Genomic DNA, 22,258 nt, shown 5'->3' with positions numbered 1-22,258 from the left:
CACAGTACAGTATTACAGTTAAACCATGCTGGAGCCCCAACCCCCCCCGACGAGAAGAAGCTTGGTCTGTCCAAAAAGCTAGTGCGTCTTCTGTCCTTGACCCCCCCCGACCCCCGGAAGGACCACCACGGGCATCACCCAGTACTGTATAGGACTGTGATCGACATATGTACGGTACTGTAGAGGAAAGCCATCGCGATACGAGTTCAACTGGTGAATGTTTTCTGGTGACAAGTCTGGGACTGACATTTTCTTTCCATTTTTTTCCTTCCCGCGTCTAGCAGAGAAAGTGGTTCGGAACGTCTCGTGGGAAACAGGATAAAACGCGTACTGTTACGAGTAAGGGTTTGAGGACAGACCGCAACCTCATCTCTTCTGCGTTCAGAAGGGGGCTGAGCTTCACAGCTCAGACCACCACGTCAGGATGTGTTCTTCCAGCAACCTTACTGTACTCGCCTCTGATTTATTACTCCGTGTGTAAAAAAAGAAAACTAAACTCCTCTCGTAATCAATACTATACTGTATGTATGTACGAGGACCGGACCCTGGCTCACGACGAAGCACGCCATCATAACTCACTGGTGCCTTTCGGAGTGTGTGGTGTCCCACTGGCCCACACACTTTTCGGCGTCAGTAAAAAGCTAAATCTCCCCTTGACCAAACCCAACGTTGTCGAACAGCTCAAGGTGTCTCCTCCTACCGAGCTTTCCTGTCTAGCCCGTGAAACCAGCGGATGCCTTGAAATTGGAGCCATAGTGACCATCCGCGCCCGCGTCGAAAGTTTGTCCAGGGGGAAGCTTGCTTTGCTGCATCCAGCCCAAAATCGATGATGATGATGATGATGATGATGATGATGAAAAAGAAAAAGCAAGTTCAACTCATCCTTGGTACAGTATTAACGGTAAGAAGAATATCACATGAAATTTGACCGAGCATTATCATTCGGAAAGGCCTGATCTATTACTCCGTTACCGTACCAGAGAGGGGGGGGGCACCACATCAATCAAACAGCGTCCACGGTTTCTTCTGTCCCTTTGCTACGAAACTCTCGCCAGGATATCTCATGGGAACGGCGACGATCTTTTCAAAGTCAGCAAGACTCTCGCTACTACTGTGAGTTTCGGTTTCGCCTGGGCCGGCGATCCCGTTTGTCTCTGTTCCTTCGTTCGTCAGAGGCAGCGGAATAATGACTCCACACTCCCAGTTTCGACAATTGAGCTTAGGCTGCTTGCTCGACCTATCCTGAACCAATTTTCCCCTGAATGGACGTTGGCACATCAGTTCTCCCGTACAGAATCCTGGGCAGGACAAACGTGCAGGGGACAGGGGAGGAGGGGGGCGTGGTTGACAGCGACAAAGCTAGAAACACTCACCAAGCACTCTCCGACAAGTTCGCGCTTCCCACGTACATCCATGGCCGTTGTGGCTGTGCGTGTTCGTTTGAAGGCCTATGCTGGGCCTCGGAGCCAGTCGACGTAGGTCTGACAAAGAGAATCTACAAAATGGCGCAGAGCAAGATCAGCCATCATTCTCCCTCACCGGTGTGACCCATCGTAATACAGTAATACAGTAATCAATAGCATAACATGGCCTCCATCCCGAAACCGAGGACGCAAGCCATGAGCAGTCGAGCGTGTCAGATAGGGGTCCGGGCATGTCTCGTCTGGTGTACTGTACTTACTTTGTTGTGCATCAGTAATCCCTCTCGCAGACTAACGCAGTCGCGCAAATTCGACCGCGGAAACGAAGGCTGCGCCCACCACTTGCTCGAGAAACAAATGGTGCCCGCATTGTGCATTCCTCCTTTGGAGCTTCGGACAGTGGTGTCGCTGGGGTAGTAAACCCGAAAATTCTTCCTCCATGCATCTCGTTCGCCCTCGCTTTCGCCGCCGTGGCCTTCCTCACCGTCGTCCACCCCTGCATCATGCAGCAAACCTGCTGCTGTCTTTGTCTTGATCGGTTCCGCTCGTCGAAAAAATGTCGATGACGACGACGACGAGAACGATAACGGTGGCGCAGTGGCCAGACCGCCACCAACCGAGGTATCGCCCTGTGCCGCGTTGTAGACATTACGCATAAAGGTCTCGTTCAGATTGCCCAGTGAGGACGTGACGTAGTCCAGCTGCAGCTCTCGGCGAGTCGCGAGCCCAAGCTGCGTTACGGCGTTGGCCAGGCCTGGCAGACCAGTACTCTGGACTATTTGGGGTTTCGTGTGGGCGCCGCCCAAGGTATGCACGAAGGCTAGGTCGGAGGTGAGACTGAAGTCGAAGGAGGACAATTTGGCAAGGACGTCGTCGGGCACCGTTTGCGCCTCGAGGAATGCTCTCAACGAGGCTTCGAACTGCGTCTTTCCCTTGGCGTCTGCTATCCCTGTTGTCCTTTCTGTTTCTGTTTTTCTTCCTGTAGAGGTGCTTGACGTTGAGATGTTGTTCCCGGGCAAATCGATAACAAACACAGTGTTCTCCATGAAGGAGCCGACCCCCCAATCGAAGCCAACGAGATTTGCCGTCGGAACGACGACGCGACATCTCCTCGACCAGTCCTGCTTCGTTTCCCTCCCCGAGCACGGTGTCATCTGGGGCGCTGCCTCCTTTGACGCAGGCTCGTCAGTGTAGAACAGAAGCATGAGCTTGCTGTGCATACAGTTGGTGATGCCATCCATCGGGGGAAAAGCGATGCGCACGTTGTTCACGCCAGCGAACTCGGCGCGAATCGACGCGCGCTGCGCGGCGGATTTGCCATGCATGACAAGCTGGAACTTGGTGCGTTTGGTGTCGAAATGTGGAAAGAGCCAGTCAAAGTCCCAGATGAAGGAAGAGAGCAGGGCCGATTCAAGACACTTGGATGGGGAAATAAGTTGGGCAAAAGAGATGGTGTCGATGGACGATACAGTGCTTGCGTCGGCGAGGGCGGTTTTGAAGACCTTGCCCGTCGAAAAGGGCGGTGACGTTGGTGAAGGAGCAGATGAATGGCTATGGGAAGAATCTGACGTGCTTGACTTCCCTAGTCTTGTATTGGCCGTCGCAGAAGACAGTCCTGTTGAATATTGAGTACCTGTCCGATGAGCTTGTCGTTGGTGGGCAGGAGGAGAGATGCTTCGAGCCGAAGACGCCGTGTGGTCCAGGCGAATTTGTTTCGAATCTTTGTCGTTGGCGGCCTCGAGGTCGCTCTCGCGCTTGCGCTTGAGTCTCGCCAATCGTTCTTCTTCCATCTGTTTGCGGTTCAGAGTGAGAATACTGAACGCAGATTTGTCCTTTGATGAATCGCCGTCGAGGTTTGTAGCAGTAGAACCAACAATAGGGTCGGACTTTGCAGTGGGTGTAGCTAGACTATCCGACAAGGTTGTTTCTGTCGTACAGCGCTCTTTTCGCGTGTCACCGTCTGAGTGCTGGGCCGCTGCATTAATGCCATATAATTCGGTGTCATTGCTCTTATCTAGTTTCACCTCTGGCTTAGTGGTCCTCATGCCGTCTTGGTTGTTGCACTTTGCAGGACTGCCGCTAGTACTACCGTTGTCGTCACTCACCGCATCTGCATCTAATAGAGAAAGTGCGATTGCTTTCTTGAGGCTTTCGTCTTCAGATTCTGGATTGCTGTCGTTCCCGCTCGGGCTAACGTTGGCATTGTCGTGTGCTGCTGAGTCTTGCAAAGACAGCTCAACCGCACGCCGCCAGTCATCGTCATCTTCGTCAGACAACTGTGATAGATCGACAGTGGTGGTGAGTTTTGTATCCTTCTCATCTTCCTTCCGACTCCCCTGTGGCTGTCGTCTTGATTTCGGATTTGGCTTCAAACCTGGTAGCACCCGCAATCCGTTACGACCGTCATCGCTCCCCATGGCAGTGTCACTTATGCTGCTGCTGTTGTCGTCGTCGAGTATGTCCAAGATGACAGGGTTTTGAGTGTGCGAATCAGCAGCCCCAGTACTTCTGGGTGCTCCTGTACGTATAACGCTGCCGCCGTTCCCACTCAACGGGCTCCTCGAATTGTGTTCCGACGCCTCATGATCATCGTGCAAGAGAGGCCTCAGAGACCCATCACCTGATTGTTGTGTATTATTCTCGGCGTCAAGAACTGGTGGAAACAGTCTCTGCATTGTGCCCATCGGATCTGCGTGTGACGTGGTAATGATGTTTCTGTGCAGTGGTTCATGTCCTGGAGACTTGAGGTGATCGAAAACTTCTTCATCGCTCTCACTGTCCGAAACAAGGTCGACTAGCTCCGGTTGATCACGTCCTGAATCCATGATCATGAGTGGTTCGGTCGAGGTGCAGGGGAGATTGTGAGAAAAGCTCTCAGAGAGTTTGGGTCTGAAGGATCCAATCGATGGAAGGGTGTTAGTTGAGGAGGACAACGCTGATTTGGGCTGGAGTACTGGTATAGGTGACGTGACAATAGGGTTTGGTGTTGTTGATATCAAACATGCATTTGTCTTTTGACAAAGGGCGATTATGAGTCTTGAATGAAGGGGAAGCGATGACGTTGGACTCCTGCAGCTGCGGTAACAGGGATCCTTACGAGGATGAGAATGATGCGCAGGTAGCCGGTGAATGGGTGAAGATAGAGCCTTGTATCCAATTTGGCGTGGTTCAGTGATGCCTCGTAAGAGCTGACCGTTTGTCAATGCTGTCTTCTTTGGACAGTACAGTACGTGTATATGTGATACACACGTTCAAATGGCTACTGAGCACCAGAACGAGGCTTCGCTATGGACTCTTGGAGTTGGTCACAGAGGTAGTATCTTGTATGAGAAGCCGTTGTCCAGTTTGCCCAAAAGGTTCAATATCAAATCGAAGACTGCTGACCCGGAAGGGATCACTGATGTGAGAGGGAAACAGTTGTGATGGGTGTGAAGACAGAAGTCAAGTTGATGTGGAGCGCATGCAGAAAGAACTTGGGTCAGATATCATCGACCGCGCTGAATATTCGACTCTTCCTTCTAAACAAATGTGCGATCAACCCACGCTTGCTTGTTTGCAAAAATCACGTATTGTCTGATAGAGAGACGGTTGTCGATCGCTCAAAGAATTAACGACGAGGCTATATGCCCGCTAGAAATGGGCACGACTCGCTCTGACAGAGCAATCAGGATCTATTTCATAAGATGTGTTCTGATCTCCAATGTTAGTGTCAGTAGCACCACTCCAGAAGAGCAAGATGTTACCTGATTGTTGTATCCGTATCCGTACTTTGATAATGAAAAGGGACGAGGTCTGACAAAAGTACGATGTAGCTCACGTGTTTTCGTGTTTTCGCGTCTTATGACGCGTTTAGTGCAACTTGACGGGTTGAAAGCGCGGTTTACAGAGGCAGATGTCTACAGTAAGCCAACTCGAAACTGGCGAGGCTCGCACAGGAGGTCTCTACGAATGATAGGGTCCAACAGAGAATAAATAGTATCAGTGGGCGTCACAGTTCATTTCGTGTTTGAGCATTACGAGGAGGCAGAGAGCGCGTCCTGGTCGCTTGCTGACAGCGTTTTGATGTCCAATATGTTCTTCAGCCAGATGCTTCACTAGCATCCTCCACCATATTCAACGCCTGCTAGTCCCTCCAAATCCCGTACTTGTGTGACGAGTCGTCGAGGGGCTTGCACTTTCGGTTCCAGATCCCCAAGAGGACTGCCTAGGCGGAGCAGCTGCTCTATTTCCGCCACCAAACCAACCACCTTGACCGTTATTGTTGTTGTTGCCGCCTCCGAACCAGTCATCATCTCTCCTTCTACCGAACCACCCGTTGTCTCTTCGTGGTGGCTGTGGCGCTGTCTGGGTACCTCTCGAAGCGAGATAGGCTGCGGTAGCACCTGCGGCAGTTCCCGTCCAAAACCCTGGTCGCCAGCCTTCTTCCTGCCGAGGCTGTGCAGGTCTTGTAGAGCTAGAACCAGCACTCGAACTAGATGTGAACGCAGGCTTCTTAGGGCGAGGAGGGCGAGGATCATAAGGTGGCGGGGGGTCATCATCGCCGCCACCACCTCCTCCAAAGCCACCGTATCCGCCGCCTCGAGGTCGTCGTCTATGAGGGGTCTGGTCTCTCCAAGCCATCCAAAACCCCCGTATGATAATAAACAGCACGATGAAGAAGACAGCCATGAACACCCAACTTATGAGGGTTCCTGAAGTCGTATTCTTGTCCATCAGACCCGAACCAAAGTTGGTCGATGAGCCGTATTTCTCCTCACCCTTCTCAGTGAGCAACAATCGGTACTCAACCCCGCAACTACCCTTCAGGACGTAGGGATCGTCGCTGCTCTCGTAACCCTCGCAGATGACATCTGTACTTCCCAGTTTAAAATCTTCTGGCAAGGATGCCTTGCAGCTCCATTGTACGTTGTTTTCATCGTAATCGACGCCTTCGTTCGTACAGCGCATCACATCAACGGTGTATAAATTGCAGATCTTCGACGGACCAACACATAGTAATTGAGGAACAGCTGGAACACGGCGGGATGAAGTCTGTTTACCAGCGCGGACGGTGAGCGCAGAGACTTTGGAGAGCAGGACCGCATCGCGAGGGACTTTCTTTGGGTTTGTGACTCGTGCTGAGGATGCTGCGCCTATGAAAAGCCAGGTCAAGAGAAGGAGAAATCTCATTGTGAGTGATTTGTCTCTGCTATCACCTTGAAGTCGAGTGTTAGATTTAGATCATTCCGGGGAACAAACCTCGAAGAATTTGACAAAGATGTAGATATTCACATTGCAAACTTTGCATCAGGTCCCTTGGTCCGGTACTTTAACCAGACATAAGTAGCCTTCTGAAATACTAGGTGACGAATCGAATACAAGTAGACACAGTGGCCATATCATTTGGAAGTACTCCGTAACGAACGTTTGTTGCCTGATTTTCGCACTTGTCTTCCCCGCATTCGCTGGCGAGCCTTGTCACTCGACAAGGCTGAATTTCTAGCTGCACTTCTAACTACTAGGCGCGAATCCTGATTACATATATTCATATGTATCCTCCCAACCAGACAACAATACCTAATAGTCTCTCGGCATGACATGGTGCTTCCGTTGTTATCGCAAAGTCCAGGTGAGTTAGTGCTGACGGCCAGAGGGAAAGAACAGCTTAACAGGGTCTGCGTTGGGTTTGCCCGAGTCTGCTGAGACTCAATCGTGCTTCTCTTGATTGGCGCCCGTTGGCTTTTTGATCATCATGTACTCTCTCCAGCTCCAGAATCTTGCAGTGGTTGCTGCCGGACCAAATATGATTGCCTGTACGACTATTGTGACTGCATTGTTGAGCAGCCCTACGTCGGTCAATCCAACCCTCTTTAAATCCCAGACCGCGAACAAAGCCCACACCAATGCAGCGCTGAATATGATCCAAAAGTCGACCTGGAAAATCATTCGGAGAGCTTCCGAAAGGGAGGTATCGGTGGTGATCTCCCCTGGGATGAATACCTGGCGGAAGGAGTACTCTGGGCGTGTGGAGAAGAAACAGATGGCCATCGTCGCGATATGTGTCACAGCTGACACGACGAAGGTCATTCTGTAGATGGTCCCTAGATAGTCCAAATCGGCTGGATGATCTTCAGAACCATTCTCGTCCTCAACACCCCCAGGTTGTTCCTTTGCGTAGAACTTGGACAAAACCCAGCGAATTGCATTGACGAACCATGGGGAGGGTTGCCATAACGCGATCATAAATTGAGTCGTCCAGTAATCCTCCTGCGAATAAGGTAGAAACATCAAAATCGTCGGGATCAAATATCCAATGCCCAACGCGGGCAATAAAGATTTGGCATAAGCCAGGGGAACCTTTCGTGACTCTGGTGAAAAGTAATCGCTGCTCCTAGAGTCCCAGAGGTATGCTAAGAACCAGAGAGGTATGATCACAGCGCCACCTACTGTTTGGTAAAAGAGAGCCCATACGCCGGTGCTATTGCGTGATATCAGTCTCAATCAGAAAGGCTTTTGCCATGGGGAAGATGCTTACTAGCTTGTGAGTGCGTGATGGTTCCGCTTCCTGCCCGACTCGATCACAAAGATCGAGACAAGTGGGAAAAACGATACCAGGAAGTAAGGCTGAAGAATGTGGAATGCCGGATCCCATCCTGCAGCTCCAGGTGCGAATGCGGTCACCAGGAACTGAAGGAAGCCATCGAGAGGACCAAGCCCGGTATACGTCGTCCGGAGTGGAACGCTGTATTCGGGGAAATATTTGATGTTATTGATGTGTTCCATTTTTTCACCGACCCCGGCAGCGTTGCTCGCAATTCGCATATAATACATAGCAAGCAATGACAAGATTACAAAGACAAATGCCGGTACAATTGCAAACCGCTTTGGTCGTTGGTACTTGGCCCTGTCCAGTCCATAGGTCTGTTGTGTTGCAGCATCAGTAGCTATTGTTTGTTCGATTGGTTGAACCTTTCTTTTCGAGATTTCAGGCATTCTTAGGCCTCTTGAGCGTGATGACACGCGAGCAATTGAATGAATATTGTGCAAGGCTGAATTCCTAGCTGACAGAGAAAAATGAAATGTAGGTAAGGGTAGTAAGGGGTATATGTAAGATCAATACCTACCTCCGTTCCTATTACCCAGGTATCTAGGGTTCGTAGCTTGGGAGATTGGGGGCCTGAATCAGCTTCTGACATATCGATGAAGTATTGTGGGCTTCCTGGACATGTCCAGAAAATCCATTTATTGGTGGCTCGCCGCGGTCTCTCAATAATGGTTTCTCGGCCAGCTCTATCGCCAAGAACCGCCATCAAACTGGGAGCATGTCCTTCAAGATAGGAAAAGTTCAGGGTTGTCGAAGTTCAGTAAAGGAGGGAAGATGAGAACTTGATATGATGTCTTTTCCTATCCAAGATACCCAGCCACGGTACAATAAGTGTTCCTATACTCGTATGATACCTAGGTAGGTTGATACATCCTTATTACAAGCTGGTGGACCTTCAGCATACGAAAGTCCTTCCCGAATAGACAAATATTGCCATACAGCAGCACTAGACTTTTGTTCAATTTGTCCCATATTTGCTCAAAATGTCAAGTCCATGGGTAAACGGGCGAAAGGCAATTTCCCATATAGCAAACACACAGTCCAACCAACTCACTTTACATATTCGGATTCTCCAGCTCCTTTATGAGTGAGTGGGCATGGCGACTTGCTTCTCTGTGGCCAACGCGTCCTCGGCACGCCACAAGCTGGTCACTGTCTTCCATTGGGTGTAGAATCTTAGACCATCCTTGCCGTAGAAGTTGGACATACCGGTACCCGCGACAGACTTCTTGTTACCTGTGAAGCTGAACATGGGCAACGGCACTGGGATCGGGACGTTGATACCAATCTGTCCAGCCTCGAGCTCCTTCTGGAACAACGCTGCGGTGGCTCCTGATCGAGTGAAAACAGCGGCCCCATTGCCGTATTGATTGGAGTTGATAAGCTCAAGCGCTTCCTCGGTTGTATCCACGTTCAGGCACACGAGTACTGGGCCGAAGATCTCTTCTTGATAGCACTTCATATGGGGCTTGACATTGGCGATGATTGTTGGGCCGACCTAATACTGTTAGTATGAGAAATACGAGGATGGTCATGATAGGATGAGCTTACCCAATTTCCATTGGGATAGTTTGCGGGTTTCTGGCCACGACCATCAAGCACGATAGTTGCGCCCTCATCGACGGCACTCTGAATCAAGTCCTCCACGCGCTTCTTGCTCTGGGGACTGATCAGTGGGCCAAGGTCGGCGCCCTCCTCAAATCCACCATTCATGTGCAAATTCTTAGCACGCTCTGCGATCTCAGGAACCCAGTCCTTCGTCTCGCCAATCATGACAAGGGTGCTGAGCGCCATGCATCGCTGACCTGCGGCGCCGAAAGCGGCGCCAGTGATGGCATTGAGAGCGTGGTTCTTGTTGCAATCCGGAAGGACAGCAGCGTGGTTCTTTGCGCCCAAGTTGGCCTGAACACGCTTGCCGTTGGCCGAACCCCGGGTGTAGATGTACTCTCCTGCACGGTTGGAGCCGACGAAAGAGATGGCCTTGATGGCAGGCTCATCGATGATGAAGTCCACCGTCTTGGCAGCACCATGAACGACGTTGACCACACCATCGGGGAAGCCTGCCTCTTTGCACAACTCTGCGATGATCATGGTTGCACCAGGGTCGCGTTCAGAGGGCTTGAGAATCAAGCAGTTTCCCGTCACTGTTGCCAGTGGAACCGACCACAAAGGAATCATGGCGGGGAAGTTGAAGGGGCAGATCGCAGCAACCACACCGAGAGGCTCACGGTAGCTTCGCGTTTCCATATCTTTGGCAACTTCGATGACCTCGCCGGGCATCTGGGTGGTGATTCCGCAGGCAGTTTCACAGACTTGAAGACCACGGAGCACATCGCCTTTGGCATCAGCAAACGTCTTGCCCTGCTCAAGAGTAATTGAAGCGGCTAATCTGTCCATGTTCTGCCGGATCAAATGTGTCAGGCGGAAAATGATCTGTTGTCTCGTCATTATGGAAGTGGCTCGCCATTTGGGAAAGGCCTTTTGCGCGGACTCAACGGCCGCCTTCAACTCTGCATCAGTGCTTTGAGGAACGCGGGTGACGAGGTTATTGGTCGCGGGATCATGGAGATCGATCCAGGTCGATGCCTGGGAAGGGACAAACTGGTTGTCGATGAAGTTGGTCGTGTCGGCGACCTGTTCGATCTTTGCATGAGTAGTCGGGTAGTCTGCCTGTGCAGCGGCGGCAGCCAGGTGTTTGCCGGTAGCATGTAGTCGGCGCGTTGCCGTCTGCTGTGCTGGTGACATTCTGAGGGAGGCGTGTGTAATCTGGGGTGCTCGTCTGGCAGACAATGCGGGGACTGCGCGAAGGAGTGAGCGACGAGCGGCCATTGCAACAGCAACAGCAATAAAAGCTCAGGAGTGGAGGGATTGGAGGACTGGTACAGACTCGGAGTAAAGAGTAGTCTGGTGCCTTACTTGCAAAAGAAGCTGCAGATATAGGAGGAGTACAAGTATAACTCTTGTGCAGAAAGTCGAAGGGCCGTGAATTGAACGAGAAATCGCCTGCCCGAGGTATCGGATCCTGTGCCTCATTGGCCGGGCCTGCTACCGGCTATAATTTGAGGGGAGAAGACCGGGACCGTGCCGGTTCTGCCCCACAGTTGAGGTCTCATTGTGCGGTGTTCACGTGACATCACAAGATGTTCATGGTCTGGGGATGCGGTCCGATATTCCGTCCGGAGGATATGCAGAGCACTCTTGTACTCCCCCGGGGAAGACGAATACTCCGTAGGTACTCCGTCCTCCGTATTGGAAACACATTAGGTTTAGGTCTTTCCATGCCGAGATAAAGTAGTTCACGGGGTGAAGTACGTGGTCGATGTGTCAGTCATTGCTTGCTTAATAAGTTGCATTAGTATGTATATACATCAATTATAAAAATACAGTGCCTTCAACCATTTCGACTATGGAATTCGCTGTCAAGAGCCTGTACTCAAAGTCGGCGACAGACTCCGTTCCTGAACAGGATACCAACCAACTCCAGCGCTTCCAGAAATAGACCCTCTTCACGTTCTCATGATTACATCTTCCTCATTCGCAGAGTGTCGTCGGGCCCGTTCCGCTTCGAAACTGCTAGTGTGATGCTTTCGTGGTTTTGAGGTCTCTAAAACCCACTTGGCATATGCTCTCGCCTGAAGATCGCGAAGGGAATGGCGACGAGGTTGGAACTCTGCACCTTCCTGCTGAGTGGTCTTGTGTCCAGAGAAATGCATCTTGTTGTGATTGAGGAATGGTAGAGGTAATTGCTTGGTGAATGGGAGGCCAATTGGCAAGTAATTTGTGTGCTTGTTTCAGATGCCGCGATGAGATTGAGATCTGATATGGATCTTAGCTTGATAATTAGGGGGGGGTTTTTATTGTAATGGTGTGACTGTTGTCGGGGGCCAACATGCCCAGAGAGGCGGCGATCTTCTTATATGAATCAGTCAGCACATAAATTCGAACCAGGCTTCATCCATGAAATTCCATTCTGATCCGGGCCGTGTAACTTTTTTCTGAGGCATTTGCAAAAACACGCTGTATCATCAGTGTTGGTAGCCAAAGGATGACGCCATAAATCCCGCTTTGGAGCGAATAGCGCGGCGGCTGAGCCTTGTTGCGAGGCGCTAAACCTGAAACAAAATGCCTCGAGGCTGCGGAAAGATATAGAGGTATCTAGTATGCCGCGCGTAAACCGTCTTCTTTCTCTCATAGGCTGTGAAAGTCCAGAGTCGCGAAAGATCTGACATGTGCTCATGGGCGACGAGGCTTCACAATTACGAATAATGAATTTGTTACCGAGGCTCTGTACGAATAGACGGAGGGTTCATGGTAGTCCAGCTCTGGAACGCGGTACTGACCATCGATCATTCCTCCCCATAAGCTAGATCATCCTCATCCTCTCTGCCAACGTTGCCATCGTCTGCTTGTCCTTTGTAGTCGTACACCAGCCGGGCTCGCTGCTGTTTCCCATTCTTCCACACAACTACACGTCGAGTGTATCTTCGTTCGCCGTTGATCTCTTCGAAGCCCCAATTTTGTTCCGCAATCCAATTCCCTCCGTCAACGCTCTTCACCCAACTCTGTACGTGCTCGTCGTCAAGGAACTTGGAATCAGTCTTCCCATCCTTGAGCTTCTCGGCCTGGAGAAAGGTAGCGTCTTCCGGCGACCCTGGCCCTTCCATCTGATATTCGCCTGTGTTGAACATTCGAGATTTTCCTCGCACAGAGCCAAAGATTCTATCGGTATGGTCTCTCTCACTCCAGTCGAGTGTACGATTCTCTTGCGTTGTTGAAAGTCCCGAGGCCACAGAAGTGATGTCAATGTGGTAGAAGGAATCTTCGCTGTATTCCTTGATGGTTAAAACGACGGTAGCGAAGCTAATGGCTTTGCGGGTGAGCCAGCTCACGCCTTGCAAGGCCAGGACTGAGTCGAAGTCGTCAGACAGAGTCTTATTCTGTTCCGATATAAGCATTGTAAGGCCGTAAGAGCCCGGCGAGGAATAGACTGACCATGACAAACTTGCCTGAGAGGTTGGTACATGTGATTTGCGGTGGTGCAGCCATGTTGGGCAGGGGACTCCTCTTCACAATTGACTTTTCTCACTTCGGCGGTACAGAGACCAGGGAGAACCAGGGGGAATATTTATACCATTGTAGATTTTCATATGTAGGTAAGGATATCGGTGATCGGTTTGTTCTACAGTCGACCATTACAACGCAAACTGGACAGGCGCAGTTTGGGGCCACCACCACAAACAACGATCGGCGGGAAAGTACCGAGGCTCATCAATCAATCCTCACATTCTTCTACGCGTTCTGAACAGCAAATATTGACAGTTAAACACATGTGCTCACACGGATCAAGAAGAGTCAGCTTCATGATATCGGAGGTTATGCCTAATTCTTCCAAGTGACTTGCGTTCGAGAACAGCCACCAAGGTCTTTGTGACCATGTCGGTACAGTAGGCCATTGTGCCCAGTGCAGCCACGTAACTGTTTTCCCTATCCCCATCGCAATCCCCTGGGTCGACAGCGAAGCGAAGACGATTGTCTCGCCGCAAGACTAACCTGTCTAGTTGATGCGGTAGGATCGGCCTCAGGCTTTCTTAGCCAACAATCTTTCCTTCTACATGGCCTGCAAGATCACCACTACTGCCCCTGTTATCACCAGCAAGCTTGCTCTGTTATTTCTTTGCTGCTGCCCAGTATCCGTGCTAGGACTGGCCGTCGCTGAAGCTGCGATCGAGGTTTGTAATATCGATGAGGTCGTAGGGCGGGAGGCTTCTGTGGCATCCGATGACTTTGGCCCAGTTGACGAGCTCGTTCTGGTCGCCCCTGCAACACTCAGTTTCGAGAGTACCCAGGAGCACTGTGCGACCACAACATCAGTTCTTGCCGCCTCACCCCAAGTCGTGTTAAATGAAGCTTGACACAGAGAACACCTTCACACGAGATCAGCGCTGCTCTCGTGAAGCAATCTTCCTGGCTTTCTTACGCTGTCCAAGCAGAGTCATAGTGGTTTGAGCACTGACAACCATACACGTCATCAATGAAGCTATTGTACGCCTGACAAGAGTGTTGTATATAGCTTGCTGTCAAGCACGCGCCAGAAGGTTCAGCCCAACAATCCAGGCCCGACGGAGGGAAGAGCGCAGCTGACGATGCAGCGCTCGTGATGGTGTCTGTCTGAGCCGATGCGAGGCTGGATAAAAAGAAAACGAACGACGACAATATAAACATGAGCGTCGAGTCTGGATCTTCAAAAATGCTAAAGGGACAAGTATCATACACATTCGGATAGTGGACAGCTTGGGAATGGGAGCAATCTACCAAATGACTCTACAGAGAAACAATGTTGCTAATCAGTTTTGTCTCAAACGCGCGCCGAGAAGAGAATATTTCCTGTGTAATGTCACCCAACGAGCAATTTACCGACGGCAGATGCTCAGGAGCCCCTGCATGGTCGATCCTTGAAGCAGCTACGAAATATCGCCCAAATACACTTCTGAAGCGGCGATTTCGTCCAGTCCGAAGGCTGGATACGGATACGAAGTATTGAGATCTTTGCCAAGTAGCCGCCCCCGCCATCAGGCATTTACCCCGTTGAGTTACTGGCCTGAATTTGACATAGCAAAGCGACGCTACATTTGGGTAGATTGGTGTGTGTCCTGAATTGACTCGGGTCAGGCACCGTTTCTTGTCGGACTTTCCTGTTTATCCTCTGTGAAGGACACTCTTCTTCATGTATCATGCGATCGTGTCCTAAACAGGAATCTTCTCGAGCAGCAGCAGCCATCTGACGGTCCCTGATTCTGTGGTAGACGCTTTGCCGAGTTGCTCGCACAAGGCTTAGCCTTCTAATTATTCACCCTGGTCCAGTGGCATCGACTGAAACATCTCTAGACCATCTTGCTATTGCTACGGAGTACCGGTACATCGTATTCGGTCTCCAAGCGAATCATCGAGAGTTGTCTGCACAACTCCACCGTGCCAAGATGAGGCCAACGGCGCTCTACGAGCCTTGAGAGCGGTTGGCCTGCATGCCCCTTTTGGATGAATGCTAACCCTGGAAAATATAGACTTGAGTTCGGTCGCCTCCCGATACAGCCTGCGTGGGCTTCGTTTGGCAACTTTCGCAACAACAGACTCATGTTCATGATGAGACTGAGCGTTGGGCAAGTCGCAGGCGTCATCAACGTGGGAGTCGTGTTCTGTAAGTCTCTTACGGCTCAGGGGCTCTGGCACTGATGATCTAGTACAACTCACTTTCCCGTTACTCCTGGTATACATTTTAGCAGGACTTGTCTCAGAATCTAGCAACGCGATAACTTGGTGAGCATACGTCCTCTGGCATGGTAACCCACTAAAGGTGCGCAGGTCAGTTACTGGGCGTTTCATAAACGGTAAATGCACTCTCTTGGCCTGGAATTGCGTCGAAAACTGAGACTGGTAACTCAGGTTCCTGGTGGCCAACGATATTGAAAACTGACGGGGCCGCGACATCAAAAGTCAGCAAAAGAGTGGTCGTCATCTCGACACTTTCTACCATTGGTCTCCTCCTTCTAGCGACCGCGGCGGTTGTCACTCCCCTCGGGCTCTACTCTAGAATTACCGCGACGTCGATACAATCCGATGCGTTTGCATCAGCACAGGACACGTCTCCTTTCGGACAAGCAACATTGTCCAGAGACGATTACAATACCAGCCGCATGTGCGGCTGGTGGACGTGGATGTCCTGTCCAGGTCAGAACCATGGTTTCTACATGACTCAAAACATCTCAGGCTCGTACATCAACTGGGATTCTGACGATGCGTACATAAGCTCTGTGGTACCAAACAACCTTAGCGCCATCTTTTCAAGTGGACGCAATGGCGATCGATCTACCGTGGCCACCCCTTTCGATCTCGAGTACAGGTCGTACACTCTGGCGAGTGATGAGAAGAAACAGAACAGCGTGCTCCTAAATTCCACTGCCGTTGAACCTAGAATTGATCTATATGAGAAGCGATGTGTAGGAGATATGCAATATGGCGACATGCTCGTGCTAGCCAACGATCTTGTGGTAAGAGATGGAATTGTTGCGGATATGATAAATGGCGGTCTCGGATTCAGGAATCATACCATCCCACTTGACGCGCACTCTGGTGCAGAATGGAGCGAAAATCTTTTGTGGCTGGAACCTGAATCTGTGTGTGTAAGCAATAACTTGTCTGTTGAGTTCAAGATCCCATCTCAAGGTGGTTCCCTCAGTGACGAGGTGTATCTCGTTGATCAAGGGGGGATTGTCCATATGCAAGTGGGCTATCCCTATATCGACCTCAATCAGACACAGTTGGTACCACAGCTGTATGGACGAGCTCACAAAGGAGCAGTACTGACCAATTTCAACCTTGGTGCCCAGCTGAACGTCTCCGAAGCCCATCCTAGCTTTGTTGGCAGAAGATTTCTCCTTCCTAGTGCCTACTATCAGCCTGGGGTGATGAGCACAGGCACGTTTGATAGCGGTATCCCTGGCACGTTGATGGACACAGATCCCCGTCAAAACTCGTCTCTCATTGAGAATATCGGTACGTGGTCTCCAGTCATTCATATAACTCCCTCTTGCGTCTCACACTGTAGCTCTAGGTCTTACTACTCAAGGATATGGAGGTCAAGATCACGCAAACATTTCTCACATTGCGAACCAGGGCGGAGCAGTACTTGGTGCATTCTATAATACCGACGCTACTAACTCTGGTGGACGATTTGATCCAGGGACAAATTACAGTGCACCTATGTACTCTTGCTCAACATCGATAAGAGCATTCATCATGAACGTTACGTTTTTCACGAATGGGACGTCACTGGACGACTTGAAGGTGCAAGCCGCAAAGCCTCAAACATAGGAAACGAATGTGACAACTCCCCTCTGGGCGATCGAGAAAACGGAAGGCTGGAATTTGTCTGATATTCAACCAATATGGGGGCTCGTCGGCGATGAACACGAGCATGACCCAGCCCTCTGGACGATGCGTCGAGATCACATATATCTCCCTGCTGGGTCTGCCGCGTTGCAGGTGAGCGGTCTACTTTCTTCCGACTCGCTGGGATGTGCGGCTCCAATCAACGTCCTCGCGATGCTCTACAATGTCTTCGGCGACTTGAATACACAGGTCCCGGATTTCTCGGGATCATTCTCTTTACCTTTGAAGCGGAAGTGGCAAGAACTCTCGAAGACGTAAGCCTCTCCACCACGGCATTAAAGAAACACGCTAAAATTCTGAGACAGTGAGAAGGGCATCGAGAAGATGCTAGGATTGATCTGGACCGACATTACCGCGAATTACATCACCTCCTCCAGAAACCAGCTCAATTCCAAATTCAGCAGCACGACAACATACGTTGACCGCCAGGCGCAGGATGTTCCAGATACAGCCACTGTCGAGGTCCTCGCCTACAGCGTCGTGACTCGATATCACCTCCGTTATGCCGCCTTGGCGATCGCAGTTCTGACAATGTACGTTTGCGCCCTCATTATGGCGATAATAATGTGCATCACACGAAGAACGACATTCCATTCACTTAAATCATTGCTTCAGCAGACGAGTGTCGGCCGAGCAGTGGTATTGGAGCGCTATAAGAAGGATAGCACTGGGTCACAAGCCAAGATTATGGACACTAAGACGTTCGTTCGCGAATTTGGTGATGAGAAACTCGACATTGCAAAGGAACACGGGGCAGTTCAGTACGCTCCTGGTCCCTCACAACAGTTTCAGCCAGTGAAGATTGAGCACATCTCGAAAGGAATTGATCATGAACCCTCACGTTGCGAATGATGTGACGAAGTGTGTGTTCGTGTGAAAGGTTCAGCTGTTCAATACCGAGGCAATGGTGCGGTTTATGGTGCTTTTTCGAAAAAGATGACACAATCACTGCGGCTGAGAGAAGAAAATACATGCGATGTCGATAGTCTTCATAATCTACTTGGGCAACGGTTTTGGCGGCTCGAGTGGTGCATCACTCGTCCTCTTGGCAATTATATACTGCTGCTCTTCCGGAACACATTTCGGGTTGTTCGGCTGAAACATGTCAATAGTCTCACTGACGACCTCCAGGCCCATCGATGTCAAGAAGTCCCGCTGGCCCTGTGCACTGAACATGAATGTCGGTATCGGCTCACCCATGAAAGGTGCATCATAATCCTCCACGAAGGTACCAGTCTCGTCGTAGTCCGAACGATTCTTCACATACTTGTCTGCCGGCATCTGGCCGATAGCAATGATCCCACCAGGCAACAAGGTTCGCGCGAATTTATAGGCTGCGGCATGAAAATCGGCATACGACAACTGCAACTGTGCAAATATGATGAAGACGGCGGCAAATCTGCCCTGAGGTTGATATTCGAGCATGTCAGAGACACTGAATGAGCCCCTGACACGTGTGCTAGCGAACTCGATCATCTTGGGCGAGATGTCGAAGCCGACGACCTCGAGACCGGCTTCGGCCAGCATTTGAGATACTGGGACACCGGTGCCGCAACCCACATCTAGCACGCGACAGTCCGGCACGACGAGTGATATGGCCTTCCTCACGCATGCCACCTTGAAGTCGTTGTCGCGATAAGCATTTTCGTACTGGATGTTAAGGTCGTCGAAGGTCTCCAGACCTGCGCGCGCACCAGGCGTGGACATTGCTGTTTTTTTGTTTGGTAGGGCGTCCAAGTGGCATTCGATCAATGCTATTTAAAAAGGTACGGAGCCAAAGTCTGGTCATGTTGCATGAATATCTACAAGAGGTGGAGAGTGATAAATGACGAAAAACTGTGGGCAACACGAAGTAAACGCATGTGAAAGTCCGTATCGTATATAATAGTGGAACTGTACAATTCTACTGCGCGGAAACTGGAGACCCTGAATGCTACGGAATCAATCAGCAGCGGTATCCACGATGGAACGAATGACGTTTCTCTTGTTCACGGGCGTTATCTACTTTCATCTTGATCTTGACTCAGCAACCTCTCAAGGTGGGTAAGGCACTTACGAGTACATCATACATCACACCATCTGCTTTAAATTCTTTCAAGACAGCGTTTTGATGCCGTGTCCTCATTTCACTCCTCACTTCCATCACTACCCATCTTCCCCCTGAAGACATATCAATATGGTCAACGCTAAACTACCTGTCGACCTCTCCAGGTTCAAGAGGCTGTCATTCAATCCTCGAAATAACCAACTCAGTCCCCAGGAGAAGCAGGATCTCCAGCATAACATTGGCATCTTTCGCGATGCCATTGTCGCTTTCACAGCCACGGGAGCAGCGCGTGGAGTGGCCGGTCACACCGGGGGACCATTCGACACCGCCCCTGAAGTGTGCACCCTACTCGCTATGATAAATGGCAGCCCAGACAACTTCGTCGATGCTCTCTTCGACGAAGCAGGCCACCGTGTAGCGACTCAATACCTTCTTGCAGCCCTCAACGGGGACATCGATCCTGACCATCTACTAGACTACCGCGAAGCAGGATCTAAGCTTCCGGGACACCCAGAGTTAGGCTTGACCCCGGGGATCAAGTTCAGTTCCGGTCGCCTCGGCCACATGTGGGCTATGGCCAACGGCATCGCCATGAAGAACAAGGACAAGACCGTACTACTTCTTGGCTCCGATGGCTCTCAACAGGAGGGAAATGACGCCGAAGCTGCTCGCATCGCCGTGGCTCGAAGACTCAACGTAAAGGTGTTTGTCGACAACAATGACGTAACAATCGCCGCAAAGCCTTCCGAATACCTGAAAGGCTATGAGATCGGTCGCACCTTGGCTGGACATGGCTTGCACGTTGTTCGTGCCAACGGAGAAGACCTCGATTCGCTTTACCCAAAGGTATGCGAAGTGCTGACCCATAATGGTCCTGCTGCTCTGATCGTCGACCGGAACATGGCTCCACACATCGAGGGCCTGGAGGGTTCAGTCAAGGCGCACGATGTCATCCCCGTTGAGACGGCCCGCAAGTATCTTACTAGCAGAGGCTACAGCAAGGAGCAACTCTCATTCTACGACGACATCAAACCTAGAAGCAATCCTTGGAAGTATCGAGGGTCCTCAAAGGACAAAATTGCCAACCGTATGGTATTTGGCGAGGCAGTCAATATGGTTCTTGATGCTTTGAGCAAAGAAGAAGCTGCTCGCCGGGTCATGGTGATTGATTCGGATTTGGAAGGCTCCACAGGCCTGAAAGCCATTCATCAAAAGCATCCCGAGGTTTTCATCCCCTCTGGAGTCATGGAGCGTGGAAACTTCTCAGCGGCCGCTGGCTTCGGATTTAAAAGTGACGGCTCGATCCAAGGCGTCTTCTCAACCTTTTCAGCTTTCCTCGAGATGATCATCTCCGAGATTACCATGGCTCGTTTGAATGAGTGTTCGGTTCTGTCACACTTTTCCCACAGCGGAGTCGACGAGATAGCAGACAATACTTGCCATTTCGGCCTGAATCACTTCTTCGCCGACAACGGTCTCATGGACGCCGAGACCACCACACTCTATTTCCCTGCCGATGCCGAGCAAATGAAGGCGGTTGTACAAAAGGTCTTTTTCCAAAAGGGTCTAAGATTTATCTTTTCAACTCGCTCCAAGGTGCCTCTCATCTACAAAGAAGGTACCGAGGACCCGCTGTACGGTGAAGGCTATGATTTTGTTCCAGGCAAGGACGAATTCATCCGCAAGGGATCTGCTGGGTACGTCGTCACCTACGGAGACATGCTGTACCGCTCTCTGGACGCCGTCGAGCGACTCCGAGAAGACGGTCTGGATGTCGGTCTTGTCAATAAACCGACCCTCAATACCGTCGACGAGGATTCGATCAAGATCTACGGGTCGTCTGGATTTGTGCTCGTGGTGGAATCCATCGCCCAAAAGACCGGTCTGGGGTCTCGAATGGGCACTCATTTGTTGGAACGTAACCTCACTCCCAAGTATCTGTCCATGGGAGCGCGTAAGGAAGGCGGTGGCGGTTTATACGAGCAAGTCAACGAGCAGGGTCTCGGTCCCGATGACATCGTGGCAGCTATTCGGAAGGTGGCAGGGAAGTAAGGCATAATAGAGCTAAATAGCCATTGCAGGGCTAAGAGAGAACAAAAACGGTTGCAATGTCTGGGACATTTTTTGCTTTCCACCGAAGTACGTCTTGAGGTTTGCAGACATGAACAGGCACGTACTGGACAGGACTTGGATGAGTCAGTCACTCATCCGCCAGTAGGAGACCCTCACGAGATAGGAACACTCTTCTACCTATCTCTTGCACGTGTTTTACGTAGGCACCTATCCCTCATGGCAGGCACGCAACCATCAAGCCCGAAGGGGGGGGGTGTTTGTGCGTGTGTGCGCGTGTGGGTATTAAATGCCTCAGGTATCACTTGTTTTAAATCGGTTGAGGTTTCTTTGCATCGGCTAGGTCGGCAGAATCAAGATACACCAAGGCAGAACATTGTTTGCCCAATGCTTCTGAAAGAAAGAAAAAGATGGTTGACATGCTGATGAGGAGGGGGGAAGGGAAACAAACAGTTACATCCCGCCTGCAGATTCGGATAGAGTGCCCTGTTTCGAGAATGGACTGGGCACTGGGGGGGGCAGGGGGCAGCTCGAGACGAGGCTGTTGGAGGGACGCGAGTGGGCACGCAACACGCAGCCCCAGCAAGAGTAATAGACTTAGTATCATGAGTTTTGATCAGCTGATGGCCCATCATGCACGCGGGAAACAGTACAGTCATCAAGATCATGTCAAACGTACTGTCGTCCCGTAGTCCGGATGGAGAAAGACTAAGATACTCGGGTATCGAGAGACACAGAAACACGGGGAAATAATGTGGTGGTTCTGCGGAGAATGAGTAGCACGAGCACTCCCTACAGTACAGTGCAGTAGGTCTTGTTCTGGACCAGAGTCAGCCTTGGTACAAAGTAATAACGATTAGGCTGACTTGGCTGGACGCCTAATTTGACCCAATTCTCGTATTGGACCGCATTCAATCACCAGTATCACGGAGGGGGATAGTGGCAGGGCGTACGGAGTAGATGGCCGCGGTATTTGCCCCATAAGCTACTACTATTGTACTACTACAGTACTCCATACAGTACAACAGAAGAAAAGCTTCCCTAGGAGTCGACTTCTGGCGTTGAGGGTCAAGCTTACGTAGGTACCAACAAGCACTGTTTAGGGAGTAATTCGTAGTATTGGGGCTAAAGAAGTGACCTTATTGTACGGAGTATTGTTATTGTACTCCGTACAATAGGTAGAAAGAGACC

The 22,258-nt window shown here is 50.8% G+C and overlaps 10 protein-coding genes across 10 annotated transcripts; 3 read left to right on the top strand and 7 right to left on the bottom strand.

The window, feature by feature from the left end:
- Window positions 1-930: 930 nt before the first annotated feature.
- PV06_03032 (uncharacterized protein) lies at window positions 931-4,641 on the bottom strand. Its single transcript, XM_016403783.1, has 3 exons — window positions 1,682-4,641; window positions 1,374-1,495; window positions 931-1,258 (listed from the first exon to the last, which is right to left on the bottom strand). Exons 1-3 carry the CDS (start codon window positions 4,250-4,252, stop codon window positions 1,000-1,002), a joined length of 2,952 nt encoding a protein of 983 aa, XP_016264788.1. The 5' UTR covers window positions 4,253-4,641; the 3' UTR covers window positions 931-999.
- An 893-nt stretch (window positions 4,642-5,534) lies between these two features.
- On the bottom strand, window positions 5,535-6,590 carry PV06_03031 (uncharacterized protein; the record flags this gene model as incomplete). The annotated part of the gene is made up of 1 exon (XM_016403782.1): window positions 5,535-6,590. One exon carries the CDS (start codon window positions 6,588-6,590, stop codon window positions 5,535-5,537), a length of 1,056 nt encoding a protein of 351 aa, XP_016264787.1.
- Window positions 6,591-7,106: 516 nt separating this feature from the next.
- Window positions 7,107-8,393, bottom strand: PV06_03030 (uncharacterized protein; the record flags this gene model as incomplete). The annotated part of the gene is made up of 2 exons (XM_016403781.1): window positions 7,107-7,878; window positions 7,936-8,393. The coding sequence occupies 2 exons, from the start codon at window positions 8,391-8,393 to the stop codon at window positions 7,107-7,109; spliced, it is 1,230 nt and encodes a 409-aa protein (XP_016264786.1).
- Window positions 8,394-9,085: 692 nt separating this feature from the next.
- PV06_03029 (methylmalonate-semialdehyde dehydrogenase (acylating)) lies at window positions 9,086-10,833 on the bottom strand (the record flags this gene model as incomplete). Its single annotated transcript, XM_016403780.1, has 2 exons — window positions 9,086-9,502; window positions 9,556-10,833. 2 exons carry the CDS (start codon window positions 10,831-10,833, stop codon window positions 9,086-9,088), a joined length of 1,695 nt encoding a protein of 564 aa, XP_016264785.1.
- Window positions 10,834-11,348: 515 nt separating this feature from the next.
- On the bottom strand, window positions 11,349-11,946 carry PV06_03028 (uncharacterized protein). The gene has a single exon (XM_016403779.1). It carries the CDS (start codon window positions 11,715-11,717, stop codon window positions 11,511-11,513), a length of 207 nt encoding a protein of 68 aa, XP_016264784.1. The 5' UTR covers window positions 11,718-11,946; the 3' UTR covers window positions 11,349-11,510.
- A 273-nt stretch (window positions 11,947-12,219) lies between these two features.
- On the bottom strand, window positions 12,220-13,188 carry PV06_03027 (uncharacterized protein). The gene is made up of 2 exons (XM_016403778.1): window positions 12,997-13,188; window positions 12,220-12,941 (listed from the first exon to the last, which is right to left on the bottom strand). The coding sequence occupies exons 1-2, from the start codon at window positions 13,048-13,050 to the stop codon at window positions 12,351-12,353; spliced, it is 645 nt and encodes a 214-aa protein (XP_016264783.1). The 5' UTR covers window positions 13,051-13,188; the 3' UTR covers window positions 12,220-12,350.
- Window positions 13,189-15,144: 1,956 nt separating this feature from the next.
- Window positions 15,145-16,872, top strand: PV06_03026 (uncharacterized protein; the record flags this gene model as incomplete). The annotated part of the gene is made up of 5 exons (XM_016403777.1): window positions 15,145-15,199; window positions 15,243-15,318; window positions 15,364-15,389; window positions 15,445-16,554; window positions 16,613-16,872. 5 exons carry the CDS (start codon window positions 15,145-15,147, stop codon window positions 16,870-16,872), a joined length of 1,527 nt encoding a protein of 508 aa, XP_016264782.1.
- A 123-nt stretch (window positions 16,873-16,995) lies between these two features.
- Window positions 16,996-17,802, top strand: PV06_03025 (uncharacterized protein; the record flags this gene model as incomplete). The annotated part of the gene is made up of 2 exons (XM_016403776.1): window positions 16,996-17,204; window positions 17,256-17,802. The coding sequence occupies 2 exons, from the start codon at window positions 16,996-16,998 to the stop codon at window positions 17,800-17,802; spliced, it is 756 nt and encodes a 251-aa protein (XP_016264781.1).
- Window positions 17,803-17,922: 120 nt separating this feature from the next.
- On the bottom strand, window positions 17,923-18,790 carry PV06_03024 (uncharacterized protein). Its single transcript, XM_016403775.1, has one exon. The coding sequence runs from the start codon at window positions 18,655-18,657 to the stop codon at window positions 17,947-17,949; it is 711 nt and encodes a 236-aa protein (XP_016264780.1). The 5' UTR covers window positions 18,658-18,790; the 3' UTR covers window positions 17,923-17,946.
- Window positions 18,791-19,126: 336 nt separating this feature from the next.
- PV06_03023 (uncharacterized protein) lies at window positions 19,127-21,049 on the top strand (the record flags this gene model as incomplete). Its single annotated transcript, XM_016403774.1, has 1 exon — window positions 19,127-21,049. One exon carries the CDS (start codon window positions 19,127-19,129, stop codon window positions 21,047-21,049), a length of 1,923 nt encoding a protein of 640 aa, XP_016264779.1.
- Between the last annotated feature and the right edge of the window lie 1,209 nt (window positions 21,050-22,258).

The sequence above is a fragment of the Exophiala oligosperma genome (genome assembly GCF_000835515.1).
Source record: "Exophiala oligosperma strain CBS 72588 unplaced genomic scaffold supercont1.3, whole genome shotgun sequence".
Taxonomy (NCBI): domain Eukaryota; kingdom Fungi; phylum Ascomycota; class Eurotiomycetes; order Chaetothyriales; family Herpotrichiellaceae; genus Exophiala; species Exophiala oligosperma.
The sequence above is the reverse complement of the archived record's forward strand: the minus strand, read 5'-3'. Positions and strand labels throughout refer to the sequence as shown.

What these genes read in the sequence shown, in the direction of transcription:
- PV06_03032 (XM_016403783.1), bottom strand. Translation starts at nt 4,252, where the DNA reads ATGATCATGGATTCAGGACGTGATCAACCGGAGCTAGTCGACCTTGTT. An exon ending in GATTACTGATGCACAACAAA is followed by an intron (nt 1,496 to 1,681) that starts GTAAGTACAGTA and finishes GCCATTTTGTAG; the next exon opens with ATTCTCTTTGTCAGACCTAC. An exon ending in AACTTGTCGGAGAGTGCTTG is followed by an intron (nt 1,259 to 1,373) that starts GTGAGTGTTTCT and finishes ACGTCCATTCAG; the next exon opens with GGGAAAATTGGTTCAGGATA.
- PV06_03028 (XM_016403779.1), bottom strand. Translation starts at nt 11,717, where the DNA reads ATGCATTTCTCTGGACACAAGACCACTCAGCAGGAAGGTGCAGAGTTC.
- PV06_03027 (XM_016403778.1), bottom strand. Translation starts at nt 13,050, where the DNA reads ATGGCTGCACCACCGCAAATCACATGTACCAACCTCTCAGGCAAGTTT. An exon ending in TCTCAGGCAAGTTTGTCATG is followed by an intron (nt 12,942 to 12,996) that starts GTCAGTCTATTC and finishes ATATCGGAACAG; the next exon opens with AATAAGACTCTGTCTGACGA.
- PV06_03024 (XM_016403775.1), bottom strand. Translation starts at nt 18,657, where the DNA reads ATGTCCACGCCTGGTGCGCGCGCAGGTCTGGAGACCTTCGACGACCTT.